Source organism: Barbus barbus (genome assembly GCF_936440315.1).
Source record: "Barbus barbus genome assembly, chromosome: 47".
Lineage (NCBI taxonomy): Eukaryota > Metazoa > Chordata > Actinopteri > Cypriniformes > Cyprinidae > Barbus > Barbus barbus.
In genome coordinates this window covers 23147127-23161970 of record NC_136725.1, presented here as the reverse complement: position 1 = coordinate 23161970, position 14844 = coordinate 23147127, and the positions used below count along the sequence as shown (strand labels likewise).

The 14844-nt window shown below is 35.4% G+C and overlaps 3 protein-coding genes across 3 annotated transcripts in view; 1 reads left to right on the top strand and 2 right to left on the bottom strand.

Moving 5' to 3' along the window:
* epb41l4a (erythrocyte membrane protein band 4.1 like 4A) overlaps positions 1-11769 on the bottom strand; it is a 54499-nt gene extending 42730 nt beyond the window's left edge. The window contains exon 1 of the mRNA XM_079410708.1: positions 11301-11769. Coding sequence (XP_079266834.1) covers positions 11301-11399 — 99 coding nt within the window. The 5' untranslated portion in view covers positions 11400-11769. The remainder of the gene's footprint in view (positions 1-11300) is intronic.
* Positions 1-14844, bottom strand: part of LOC306865755 (serine/arginine-rich splicing factor 9-like) — a 343328-nt gene that overhangs the window by 75558 nt on the left and 252926 nt on the right. The gene's annotated exons all lie outside the window — the stretch shown is intronic.
* Positions 12911-14844, top strand: part of LOC306865495 (adenomatous polyposis coli protein-like) — a 43173-nt gene continuing 41239 nt past the window's right edge. The window contains exons 1-2 of the mRNA XM_079410122.1: positions 12911-13128; positions 14226-14282. The gene's annotated coding sequence lies outside the window, so the exon portion shown is untranslated. The remainder of the gene's footprint in view (positions 13129-14225; positions 14283-14844) is intronic.

Here is a 14844-nt window from a genome sequence, read left to right as displayed (position 1 = left end):
TATAATGCATTAAACAAGGCTTTAAGTTAAGTGTTACCAAACAAATTATTAAATTGTAAAAGTACATTATAGTAGTATTTGTTGTACTTAATAGTTGTAGCTTCAATTTATGATGAAAATAATTAAAAATATTATTAAAGTCCTGAGAACAACCATAAAAAGAATGAAAAAGCACTTAAGAGGCTATTTTAATTTTTTTTTTCTCTCTTTTTTTCACCTAAACAGACAGTTGGATGTGAGCGTGTTTTAATGACTAAACACAAAAGAAAAGCCACTTCTCTTCTGGTTTCAGCTGGAAACGGTCCAGATGTCTGAAATCCCCCATACGGCGGTGGCACATGCCCGCCCTGTTTCCATAGTTACTCAAAAATAAAAGACAAAGATGCGACACATGGAGCAACGGCGGTTTACAACACAACACCAGCACTGAGGCGTCTGCTTGACAAGCACGGTCTTGAGTCATGGCGTATTGTTAACCAGCAATTTTACAAGCGTTTGACATTCTTCTGTGAATGCAAACAATAAGTAGGTTAAAAATTCAGGATGCTCTAGGAAAGGCTCTACATGGTAAAAAGCATGCTATCAGAAGGCACTATATATTATAGTCCTGAATTATTACCAAATCAGCATTTACATACTCCAAGAATACTATGGTACCGCCATGGTACTTGTCCAAAAAACAATGCAAACGTGTTCAAAATCCATGAACACAAGGAAAAACTGCATGCAACATGTACAAACACTTCCACGGCCGAGGAAATCGCACACAAATAAACACACCGAACACTGATAACATGCACTTTGAGCTCCAAACCAAACACATAACCGAAGTTGAAAGAGGGAGCAAAATGTGACTCAAACATGAATCGTGAATAAAAGCATAATACTAGTTTACTTGAGAAAAATCCCACAGGAAAGCAAAATAACAACTGGGATTTCATCTCCAACCCAGATTAAAATTAAACAATGGAGACTTCTGCAGGGGTTTTGTACTTTTCTTATTTTATTTTAGAAAGACCACAATAATCTATGGAAACTTTTTTCCACCATTCAATAAAAATATAAAATAATAATAATAAAAAATTATATAGGCCTATATATAGTGCCCTCCAAAAGTATTGGAGCAGTAAAGACAAAATTGCTCTGTTGGCTGTGGAGTCAAGACATTTACAAATATGATGAAAAGATGAATATGAGACAAAACTACAGAATGTCACATTTTATTATTGGGTGATTCAACACATAGATGTTTTACCAGCTAAGAAGTTCAGCACTTTTAGAGTTTCATCCCTCTATCTGATGTGAGCATAAGTATTGGGACAGTTTCCTCACAGGTCTTTCTAAGTGATCAGCTGTGTCCTGTTGCATTAATTCTTCAGATATTAAAAGCAGGGAATGTGTCGTATCAGTTATATCCATTACTTCTGTATTCTGAATCTTGCATTCGATGATGACACACAAACCAGGATGAAGATGAGGGAGCTGACTTTGAGAGAAAAGCAAGCAATTTGGATGCTAAAAGAAAAGAGGAAGTCAATTAGAGCTCTAGCAAAAACAAAGGGCATGGAGAAATCAAGAGTTTGGAAACCACCAGCGACACCAGCAACCAACAACGACCTGATCGGCTGAGAAAACAACAGTAGTTGATGACAGACAAATCATAAAAGCTGTGAAAATGAATCCTAAAAGACATGTCTGTAAAATCACCAACAACTTCCAGAAAGCTGGGGTGATGCTCTGACAATCTACTGTCCTCAGGAGACTTTGACACAGAATTACAGATGCTACACAGCAAGATGCAAACCTCTGACCAGCACCAGAAATAGAAAGGCAAGATTAGAGTTTGCAGAAAAGCACAAAGGTGAGCCAGAAGAGTTTTGGAACTGTGTTTATGCACCAATGAAACAAAGATCAACCTTTATCTAAGTGATGGGAAAGCAAAAATGTGGAGAAAAAAGTGAACTGCAAATGATCCCAAGCATACAGCCTCATCTGTAAAGCATGGTGGAGGTGGTGTCATGGCATGGGCATGCATGGCTGTCTCTGGAGCAGGCCCTCTCAACTTTACTGATGACTTAATGTATGATGACAGTAGCAGAATGAATTTGGAAGGGTACAAAACCATCTTGCCTACCAATATTCAAGAAAATGCCACCAGATTCATTGGGAAGTGCTTCATATTGCATCAGGACAATGACCCAAAACACCCTGCCAGTTCAGTCAAGGAGTTTATAAGAGCAAAGAAATGGAAAGTCTTAGATTGCCCAAGACAATCTCCAGATTTAAATCTGATTGAACATGAATTTCACCAGCTGGAGAGGAGAGTAAAGGCAGAAACTCCCCAAAACAAGCAACAACTGGAATTGGCTGCATTAAAGGCTGGGAAAAGCATTTCAAAGGATGAGAGCAAGAGTCTGGTGATGTCTATGGGTCACAGACTCACTGCTGTGATTGTGTGCAAGGGATCTACAACTAAATAATAGCTTTTAATCTTTTATATCTGCCTTATTAATATAAGTAATAAGGATAATAAGTATAAATATTTCATCCCCTGATGATTTTTTTACGTTTGCCCACTGACAAAGAAATGATCAGTCTATAATTCTTTATGGTAAGTTTATTTGAACAGTGAGAGACAGAATAACAACAACAACAAAAAAACAGAAAAACACATTTTAAAAAAGTTATAAATTGATTTGCATTTTAATGAGTGAAATAAGTATTTGACCCCTTCGCAAAACATGACTTAGTACTTGGTGGCAAAACCCATGTTGGCAATCACAGAGGTCAGGCATTTCTTGTAGTTGGCCACCAGGTTTGCACACAAATCAATTTATAACTTTTTTGAAATGCCTTTTGAATTGAATTGTTTTAGTTGTTATTCTGTCTCTCACTGTTCAAATAAATGTACCATAAATAATTATAAACTGATAATTTCTCTGTCAGTGGGTAAACAAAATCTGCAGGGGATCAAAATTGGTTTCCCCACTATATGTATGTGTGTGTATATATATATTATACAATTCTGACTTTACCCCCACATTTCTGTCTTTTTTTTCTTGCAATCAGATTTTTATTTTTTCCTGATTGCAAGAAGGAAAAAAAGAATCAGAACTGTGAGATTTTAATACTGTGTTGGAAACAAGCTTCCATAGTAATCTCATATGTTCTTCAAAAACGTATTGGAAAAAGAACCTTCTGAAACTCTTCAGAAGATTTTTTGAGAAAGAATCTCTCTCTTCATACTCAAGAGAAGCAAAGAAAAAAAAATCTATTTGCCTAAAGAAAATAAAAAAATCTTGAGAAAATTTCTGGGAAAAAAATGTGAGAAAAGTCTTTGACAGAAAAAAAAAGATAATTGTTTTCATAAAAAATAGAGCCTTTTTAATGATAATTAAACATAGGCCCAAAATTTTTAAGGCAATTTTTTTTTTTTGGGGGGGGCAAATTCATTACATGAATTGTAAAAGTATTAATACATCATGGCAGTATTTGAACGTCTCGAGAACGATCCAGAATAAGGAGAATGACAGTCATCTCACAAGTTTCTCCAACAGAGTTCCACAAAAGATCTCAAAAATGTCTCAGATCTGCCAAGGTCCCAAAATCTGACAAAATCTCACACAAACTCAATATTTCTCATCAAACCATCTAAACTGCTTTATACTGTACATTCAATTTAGAGCCATACACATTTATTTAGAACCAAAATATATATATATTGTTTTTAATTTAACCTTTATTTAACCAGGAAATAATCCCATTGAGCTTCAGAATCTCTTTTTCAAGGGAGTCCTGGCCAAGACTAATTACTGTCTACACTGTAAAAAACTATTGAACTGTAAAAAGGATTTTTGAGTACGTTTTACATGAAAACACTATTTCAGTCAGGATTTCACGTTTCAATTCAATGTGTCCCACGTGCATTTCTTTGCAATTACAGTATTTGTGAAATTTACTAGCAATTTCAGAGTGAAAATTGTTTTAATGCAAATCCTACATCCAATTTTTTTTTCAGTGTAAACTAGGAAGTGAACAGATAGTACGTTTCTTAGCTTTTTAAAAAATGAACTACATGAGACATGCAGGACTACTGGATTTGAGATTATGATTCAGTCTACAGATCAAGAAACTGAATATTCCATGTTTCGTTGGGAACCAAAACCCAGAAACCACGTCTCTGTGGAGCACTACGCTTTGGGAAAGTTTGTGCATGGCAGACAGATTTAAAATTAGACTCCAGCATCAGTAATAATTCATATGCATGAGGCTTGTTGAAATACACACGAGACTGTCGCTGGAAATTTTAGCTTGATGACGGATGAGCGTTTCTGAAAGCCTTTGTTGAACGCTTGCATTCGACAATGGAAGGAACTTACCAGGCCATTATAAACGACAGAAGCCTGAAACAAAACTGATACAGGCAGTTTTTAAGCGTGATACGATTCAGAATAACTCGGATGATCTGGAACGACTCTTTTCAAAGACGAAACATTTAAATAAAGCATTAAAGAAGGACAAATCAGCCTGATTATTTTAGACTCTCTTCTATAATTCAAAGCTCCTTCCAAACGGATCGTTGATGTAAATTTGATGAGCAGCTCAATCGGCTCAATCAACTGAATAATTTGCTTTCTGATTGCCGGCGGCAGTTGATTTAAGGATGTTTCTGCCGTCTGCGCGCGCTGAAGGAATGCACCTAGTGTTGATTCTGCATGCAGGAGAGATTGTGATTGAAGAAAGTTGCTGATGCAGAGATTATTCTCATGTTCTTTTCTCGCTCCTTCAAATGCCTGTTAAATCCTCTGACCCCAGCTGACACACAAACACCGCTGACATCCAATCCGAAGATGGATTTTGCATTTCTGCACCATTTTTGGACAACATCAGTAGAATTTTGTGGGATTTATATAGGTTAAGATGTGTTAAATTGGAATTGTAGCTGAAAGCACAAATAAAATGATTAAGATCATCGATTTGAGTCCCAGGGAATGCATGATCTGATCCAATATTTACCTTAACTGCAATGCACATCGCTTTAGATAAATGCAAAGTGTAAATTGTGAATTTCTGTTCCAATTCCGTTGAACTTTCTGTGGTGTTTTGATTATTAGTAATCCATTGGTAGTCTGATTTAAGCATGAAATGCTTTTAAAACATCTGACCATTTGTTTGAGCAGCTCGATATGACAACTTCTGACTCTTGAGTTTGGGGCGGGACTATCTGTTTGATTAACCAATTCCAGTTGGCGCAGTCCACCAACAATTAAAGGGTTACTCAAAATAGTACTCAAAATCGTCAAAATAGTCCATCTGCCATCAGTGGCGGCAGATACGCAAATAGTGTAGCCACACGGATACGTCTTCTGCGTGTATTTACACTTTGATTTGAATGAAAACAGCGTATCCATGTGGTGCGGCTGACACAGAACAGCATACGCTATTTGCGACCAACGGATACTCTCCAAAATTGCGCTACGCTGACGCAGAGGAGACAAATTGTTGAATAAAGTTGTTATTTTTATTTTCTTTTTTCTGGGCCTTGACAGTGGTATTTACTTGGCAGTCAATGGGACAGTCACAACTCTCCCGGTTTTCATCCAAAATATCTTAAATTGTGCTCCGAAGACGAACAAAGCTTTTACGGGTTTGGAACGACATGGGGGTAAGTGATTAATGACAAAATTTTCATTTTGGGGTGGAGTAACCCTTTAATGCTTTATTGGCTCCATCAACATCATATTTACAGAGGACATTTACACAGCATATTCTATTCCATGGTAACTTTCTGCAAACCAATTGTAAAAGTATAGTAAAATGATATGCCTTACTTTATACATTCTATAAACTTACATTAATTCTAAGAACATACATTCTAAGAACCACAATCTAAAAGGATATCAAGAAAACTTCTGGAGTTACAGGCATGCAAACTTTTGCAAGCTACGAATCTCTGTATAAAAATAATATAATGATGCTGCCATCTTTCTCAAGCTCCTGTAATTTGGCTTTGAAAATGGTCATTTTACAAAATAGCGGATTGCTCAGTAAATCTGTGACATTTAACATTTTGGTTTTCACTCTTTATGTTTGTTTTGCTTCAAAAAAAAATGTTTTTAATTAATAACAATTTGAGCCAGGGAAGTTTCTGAAATTTGGTTGATTTGACAAAATTACACATACATATGGAAATGACTTGTAAAAAGTATATTTTGTATATGTACACCAACCAACAATAGTTAAATTATATACCCTTATTTAATTTTATGTATTTCAAAACAAAATAAAACAGTCACTACAATTAATAAATACTGTGACGAGTCGGCTGCCTCCCCCCTGTCCATCATCACCACCCCGTCCCATATTCGCCGCCCTTCACCAGGCTCCCGACAGGAGTGGGTGTGTGAGAGAGGAGGGGCGCTGAAACAGCCAGGGCTGGCGGCGTGTGATGAGGCGCACCTGACGTGAATAGAGCCTCATCACCGCCGCCATTAAATGCCGAACGCGCCTCTCCTCGGGAGACCGGTCTCTTCCCGTGCATGCACGCTGGTGTCCTCGTGGGTCCAGGAAGGGAGCGTCGAGGAGGACTGCCGCACCCGTTAGGCGGCTGACGGGCTAGGATGCCGAGCCGCCGAGTCCCCCAGAAGTGCCGGGATCCCGAAGATGGACGAAGCCGCGCCAGAGACGCCGCCGCCACTCGCTCCCGGCCCCGAGAGGGGAGCGCGTGCGGCCACCGGACTCCGCCCCTTCCCTGGACCCTTCCCTCCTGAACACTGCCCTCCTGCACAGCCCCGCAGCACGACGAGGACACCAGATCCCCGTTTATTTTGGACACTTTTCCCCCTTTGGACACTTTATTTTGATATATTGTTTAATAAAAACCTCTCCGAGGCTTGACGCCACGCCCACTGTGTCTGTCGTTGGCTCCTCCCGCCACAATACATACAATTAATGTATATAAAATATTACATTTTATATAAAAACTGAGCCCATTCCTCAGGTTTATGAATGATTGTTAAATTCTTAAGAGCAATATTAAGGTTCAAATAACACCTTATACTAATTTGTTTTTAATAGCAGGTTTCAGATAATACCCAGTGAGGGGAGGTTTCTCAGAGGAATGTTGTATGACAGGCTCATTGAACAATAAATATCACATTACTCTCTGGCATACTTATTCACTAAGCAAAAAAGTATCATAGGCAATACTTTACTATAGTAATGGCATTATATTCTTGATAAGTATTCAAGGTATTCATGATATCTTAATATAAGCCACCACTGTCATTAAACTACTAAAAAAGTCATATAATTGATTTGAACTGTAATTTTCCAGTCGGTTGACAGAAAGTTAGAGTGGCTGTGTAGCATATTCAGAGTGAATTCCTTCCTGGGATGTTGGCAGAGCCAATAAAACATCTCTGGGCTGTCAGGGATTTCAGAGTTCAGCATTGGAGTCTGTCTGTACCTGTCTCTGACAAAACCATAAACCACTACATCCCTCACACACACACACACACACACACACACACACACACACACACACACACACACACACACACACACACACACACACAAGTACATACAGAAACATATACACACCTCCAATTCTCCAATATCTATATAGACTTCTATTTTTCATATAAAGCTGCTTTAAACGGATCAAAAGTGACAGTAAATACATTTATAAAGTGGCAAATTATTTATATTTCAAATAAATGTTGTTCTTTTGAACTTTCTATTAAATCAAAGAATCATGAAAAATAAAATGTATCACATTTTCCACAAAAATATAGCTATTTTCAACATTGATAATAATCAGAAATGTTTCTTGAGCAGCAAATCTCATATTATTATGATTTCTGAAGGATCATGTGACACTGAAGACTGGAGTAATGATGCTGAAAATACAGCTTTGATCACAGGAATAAATTACATTTTAACATATAGTATATTCGCATAGAGAACACTTACATTTTAAAATGTAATAATATTTCAAATGTTTTACTGTATTTTTGATCAAATAAATGCATCCTTGGTGAGCACTGTGAAACTTATTTTAAAAACATTAAGTAAGTTTACTGACCCCAAAATGACTGGTGTAAATACTACAGACCAACCCAAACCTTTTTTTAAATAAATATATATTTAATTAATCCATTAATTGTTTTTCCAAATATCTTATATTGAGCATACATGCACAAAAATGCAAATGCATGACACGCTCTCTAGCCTGCAGTTTATTTCTGTCTCTCATGGCACATTGTCATTACGAGATGAGCGCCAGATAATGGGCTTAAAAGGTCAGACGGCACAACAAAATGTTCAATAATTTCTTCCTGTCCTCTTCTATACTGTATAATTAGCTGATTAGGCTCATCATCATTATTAATGTGAGCTATGAAACGTGCTTGTAAGTGAACATGTAAAATAACAAACACAGGTCCATTTAGGAATCCCATTAAACACATCAATGAGGGATTTGATCCAGAGCTTGCATTAGTCCACCCCAAATCCAGCCAGAGGAAATCTGCTCTATCTTATCACCACAGTCCCTCAGCCTTTGTCTGGAGCAGCCGGCACACTCCCAAACACCACACGCCCCCTCCACCCTCCCTGACGGATGGGTGTGTGTGGAGGACGAGGGTGAAGAACCAGCGGCCTTAAACACAGACTAATACATAATACACATTTTCCCTGCGCTTTGCCCAGAGCAAAAAAGTACATAATATATATATTTACTGTATGTGTATGTATATATATATATATATATGATATGTTAGAGTCCAAAAGTCTGGTAATACCATGGTACTATCTATCTAGCTAAAAAAAAATTGTGTACACACACACACACACACACACACACACACACACACACATACATATAGATGGATAGATATATGTGTGCAGGGTATATGTATGAGATATATGTATGCATATACAGTATGTATATGTCTTAGGACAGCTTTGATGAACTTTTTTGATCCACTTCAAATGTTGATTACTGTACACACACACACACACACACATAAATATGACAATTGCATTTTATATTTCTAAATGCAATACAAAACTAAAATAGTATAAAGTTTTAATAAAATTTTCATTATTCTCATTAGTTCTTTCAGTATACCAGAAAAAAATCGACTTTTTTTCCAAGCATAAATTAAATGCCGCACAACAAAAACTACCATGACATACTTTACGTAATTAGCATGAAATGTTTAATTTTTTATTTATTTATTTGCTTTACAGTTTAAATGTGTTTAATTGTCATAAAAATAATAACTTCATAAATAAAGTAAATAAAATAAAAATTTCTTTTCAATTTTAGAGTGAAATGTGACCCAGAGATTCATTCAAATATCTGATATCACCACTGTACAATGAGAACATTTCAATATTCAAGCTTTTGATGCACTGTAGCCTCATCCTGAACCCTTGAACTATAACAGCTTTTAATAATCTTTTTGTTTTGAAACGTGCCAAAAGTCACCACTGTTTAGAAAGCGTGTCATTCTCTCACAGGAAACACAACAGAGAATCCAGTTTATATCTGGTCAGACTCTAAATAAATGTCTCTCTTTGTCATTTGCAAACGTCAGGAGAGCATCACCTCGACTCAAGCACGGCCTCTGAGCTGCTGTCTTTGTTTTGTGATGATGAAAACATGTGAGCCGTTCTGTTCCTCACACACAACTACACACACCACCGTCTGGGTCAAATCAATGAGGCCTTTGTGTCGTGAGTGTGTGTGAAACGCTCAGCGTTTTATGTGTGTGAGCATCTCTGCATGTGAGCAAACGTGTGGCTTTATAAGCACAGATAAAACACTTAAATATATTTATTGCTCATTTTTAGTGTTCGTGCTAGAGGTGTGCTCACATGCAGCGAGTATTAAAGAAGAAAACACCTAGCAACCTGCATAGCAACATCTTGGCCTCACATTTTATGCAAAAATACAAAAAAATATTTTAGAGTTGTTTTTTTCAATGTCCTTGATGGAGGAAAATGGGGCGTCAAGCTAAGAACATCCAGACAAGCGTGACCGATGGATACTTTCATCTCAAAATCTGTTCCTGAACACTACAACCATGAACTACATGTCCGGCAATGTGCAACAAACTAATAAAACAAAAAAAAAAGCATTTCTGAGCCCTTCACGCTGTTGTTTTCACCTCCTCTCTGCAGATAGCAGCTAAAAGCAACACTGTTTTGCAAAAACTTAAAAGACTGCCCATTTTTCAGTGTTTTGTAGTCCTCATGTTCTGTACATTAAAGACCTGCTAAAGATCCTCCTGCTCAGCTGTTCATTAACTATTCACAGCAAACCAGCAATACGATATCTGACGTTACTCTGTTCATGTGAACGAATACAAAAAGAGCAGTCGTTTCCTAGCTGTTGATCTCAAAATCATATCAACACTCTTCCAGAGAATTCAGTTATCTAAGCTTTAATATTCTATATGAATATACTTTAACATGCTATATTAATGTTCTCAAATACTAGCACAAAATGTTATTAATGCATTGTTTATAGAACATTTTATTTCTGAAAAGTTGGATGGTCATCTAACGTTTTTTTTTTTTTAATGCTACTACTTGTTTCATAATGTTCTTCAAAAGTAACATTGCCATAATGTTTGGAAAATTTTAAAATGGAATGTTCAGTTAACATTCTAAAACCAGTTTAAATACTGGACTTTTTGAACATTCCGAAATAACGTTTTCATAATCTAATGCAAGCATTGGCATATTGTTCTTAGAACATATTTTTTGTTAGCTGGGATACAACTTGGTGCAAATATATCAGAAATAACAAAAATACGTTCTTTAAATTGATTAAAAGTTGAACTTTAAAGTTTTTAAAATGTTTTCAAACATTTTTTCTTGGTCATACACAAACGTCAAGAGAATAGCACTGTATGTAATGTCATGTAAAGCACTGTATATCAACACTTATGCATTTAACATCCTACAAAAACATAAATCCAATGTAGTCCCTGTTCAGCCAGCTATATATAATTAGGCCGGTCTCATTGTGTTTAACCAGATCATCTGGTTACTGTAATCTGGTTAACAGTGTGCTGAGCTCATGGCTTCAGGGTGTGGACTCCTCCAATATGAACACAACATTAAATACAGTGGTGTATATCGAATCACCATGACAGGTTATTACTTTGCGGCATATACCTATATTCTTCTTTTGTGTGGATAGAAAGAAAAGCCGAGTCTACAGGCCCTCTGGATCAGGATATATATATTTTGAGGATAGAATTCCATATAAAAGCATCTTTTACCTTTATTCCCTGCTGGTGGGTGGTTAAAATCAGCTTGGTCTCATCCAAGAGCAGAACCTCACAGTAAAACTCCTCTTGGACTGAACAGAAACAACTCATCTTGAACTAGACAGAAGATCCACAAGAGTTCTGATCCAAACTGAAGAGCCTACAGGAACCTCAGGATGTTCCAATCCATCATCCAGCTCCTGTCCTCCTTTGTTACATGTTCTCCGCTTCAGTCTTCATGCACCTGATGTTTGCACCATCAGAATGTCCCATCTGAACTCATATGAGCTCTATGTGGAAAGGCTCATCGCACTCCTGAAAGTAAAGCCCCGAGCCTTTACTTCTGTTTTGGGCCTGTAGGTGACTTTAGCTGGTGGTGTAGGGCTGATCCGAGTGTCCCATCAAAGCCTCCTGATTCACTGAACGTGTTTCACTTGGATACATGCTGTGTGTTGCCAAGCAGCTCGAGCTGTTCATGTGTGTGACTCCTCCCTCATCAGAGTCTCACGAGCAGGACTGTCCTGCCACCTGTTGGAAACTCAGCGCATCCTCTCCTCCAAAAATGCTGTCAGTGATCATTTATTTATTTAATTACATTTTCTATTCTACATAATGATTATTTATAATAAAATAATTTAATAAATAAAGAATGTTAATAAATAACGGTGAATAATATAATTGAATCAATTTTAAATCCTAAATTCTTATTTCTACTATTCAAATTACACTATAATTAACTTTGCTTATAATAAAATAATTTAATATAGGATCTATATAAATAATGTTACATATTACATAATGGTGAATAATATAATTTAATACATTTTAAATTAAAATGTATTCGTTTAAATGTAATTTAAAAATGATTCAATCTTAAATAAATAATTTATAATAAAATGTTTTTGTGAGCAACATAAATGTATGAAACATTCTCTAAAAAAGATATTAAATATCTAAATATACGTCACTGAATTCTATCCAAAATTCTGCTCTAATAAACTACTTTAATAAAGTCTATTGTTGCTCATTTCTACGATCCAAATTACACTATAATAAACTGTGCAAACTCCTAATAAAATAATTTAATATAAGATCTATATAAATCATTTTAAATATTGAATAATGGTAAATATGATTCACTACATTTTTTAAATAATTTAATTTAAAAACAATTCAATAATAAATATGAAATAAAATTATTTAATTTAAAATACATTATATTTTACTCTTCTTGGTGTCACATGTTCTCTAAAAAAATATGATTATAATAATTTTTTTTCTTTTTCTGCAAAAATTATCCACTGAATTTAAAACACTAAATCTGCAGTTCTTGCTCCTGTTGTAATATATATTATGCTCCCTCATGCAGTGCAAACTCTTTCTGTCACTTTGTTTAATTTCTTTTGTTGTTGCGAGGACAGTAATGACAATTAAAAATAACTATGGTTATCTTGCTTACTTTGTAAATGTATTTAGTGCAATGATCAAATGATTATTTGTGCAGTATTAATAACATCATCATCATCTTCATCCACTGCATCATTGAAGAGACTAAAGCAATTCTCTTGCCCGCCACATGGTGTTGTTTTGAGCAGGTAGCTCACTGCGCATGCGCAGATCCTGACTCTACTAACAATATGGCGAAGCGTCGCGGGGACTGAAGCTGCTGAGCAGAAAATCACACACAAAAGAAGACAAAGTTCCAAACAAACCCATGATATAATCAACAAACCGAGAAATATCCGTTTATTGAGCTCCAACAATATGAAATCACGGGGTTTATTCCGGCTTGGGCGATTAACTCGAGTTATTTAGTGGAAGAGGACGAATGTTTGTGCAGGTAAGACTTTAAATAGCTTCAGTATTGTTTATATAAACAACATAATCTCAGATACGCGTTAATATGCAGAAGTTTCTCTTAATAATGCTTTGAGTTGATAAAATGCTGTGCTCTTAAAACAAGTAGTGTGTTCTCAAGCTAAAGCCTGAATAAGTGTCTGTTTATGTGTAATTAAGTGTTTTATAGAACAGCTGTGATATGAGCACTCAGTCATCAATATTAAATAAAATCATATCAGTGCAAATGTCACACATATATATATATATATAGTGTATTTTACTGCTCTATACTCTTTAAAAACTTGCAATTTACATAGTTAAATATATACTCCACTCTAACATTATCTTTTTTGTATTAAAAATGTAAATTATATTCATGCAATAAATATTTTAATATTTACATTTTATTATTTGAATATATATATTCTTAATTTCGTTTAAATATGCTATTGATGGTATTGATTTTTTTTATATATTTTTTTTTTTGGCTAATGTTGTGATCAGATACACTGATCGGTATATTTTGTATTATGTTTTGCAAATAATGTATGTGTTTTGTTGTTTAGTGTTGTTTAATGTTATTTTGTGTTTTTTTTGTTTTTGTTTTTTTGTTACTGTGATACATTGTGGGACTCCCTTGAAAACGAGACGATACATCGCAAGGGGTTAATCCTAATAAATAAATTCAAAATATATGTGTGTGTATATATATATATATATATATATACACACACTACTTCTACTAAAATATATTTCTACTAAAATATTTGTTATTGTAACTTGTTTACAGAAATGTTCCATTGCATTTCTAGGAAAAATCCTTCTAATATTTTTCATATAATAAAAAATATTTAAATTCCATTATATTTTAATAACACATTACTTTTCTCTAATAAATTGTTACTACCCTAATAAAGTCTACAATGATATTGTACTCTGATAATATTCTATACTTCTCAGAATTCTCTTAAATTCTGCTGTAATAACGTCTATTGTTGCTGTATTGTACTCTGCTCATCTCTACTATGCACTGTAAGAAACCGCTCTAGCAGTCTGATAACCTCTGCATCTCTCTGATAAACCTGCTGTTCATTACAGGAGTCCAGCAGTGGATTTGCGCTGCACCCCTTGGCAAGTGGCCTGCACTGGCAGACGGTGAGGAAAACTTTTTTAACACACAATATCAGTGTGCTATGATGTCTTTAAGATGAAGAAAAGTGTCGTTATTTTTACCTCTCCCCTGCTGAAGCATAATAGGGGTTGTTTTGCTTTGACGGAGCCTGTGAAAATGGTTTGACGTCAGCTGCTGTTGCCATATGTGCTGCACATTTTAAGATCTGTCATGAGAAATCAGTGACTTTGTAACTAATCGCCAACTATACAAGCAGTTTTGATATTACCTCTTAACGTTAGGTTATTTTGCAATGATATTCGGTTTTGGATTGTTCATAATTGTTAGGAATATTGTGCAGTTTCGCATTCTGTTGCTGGTATATTTGTTTTTTTACTTGAAAGCTTTAATAATTATTTATTGTGTTTTGCATGGAAAAGAGTGACCAGTATTTTACTGAAAAAAATGTTCCAAGACTTAAGAAGTCTTTATTCCTCCTCCCACAAATTTAGGCCTAAAACAGTCTTCAATCAGAAATTAAGTGAAAAAGTCATTGCATTAAATCTTATAAGCAGTGCAAAAAAATTAATATCTTCCTCAGTATTT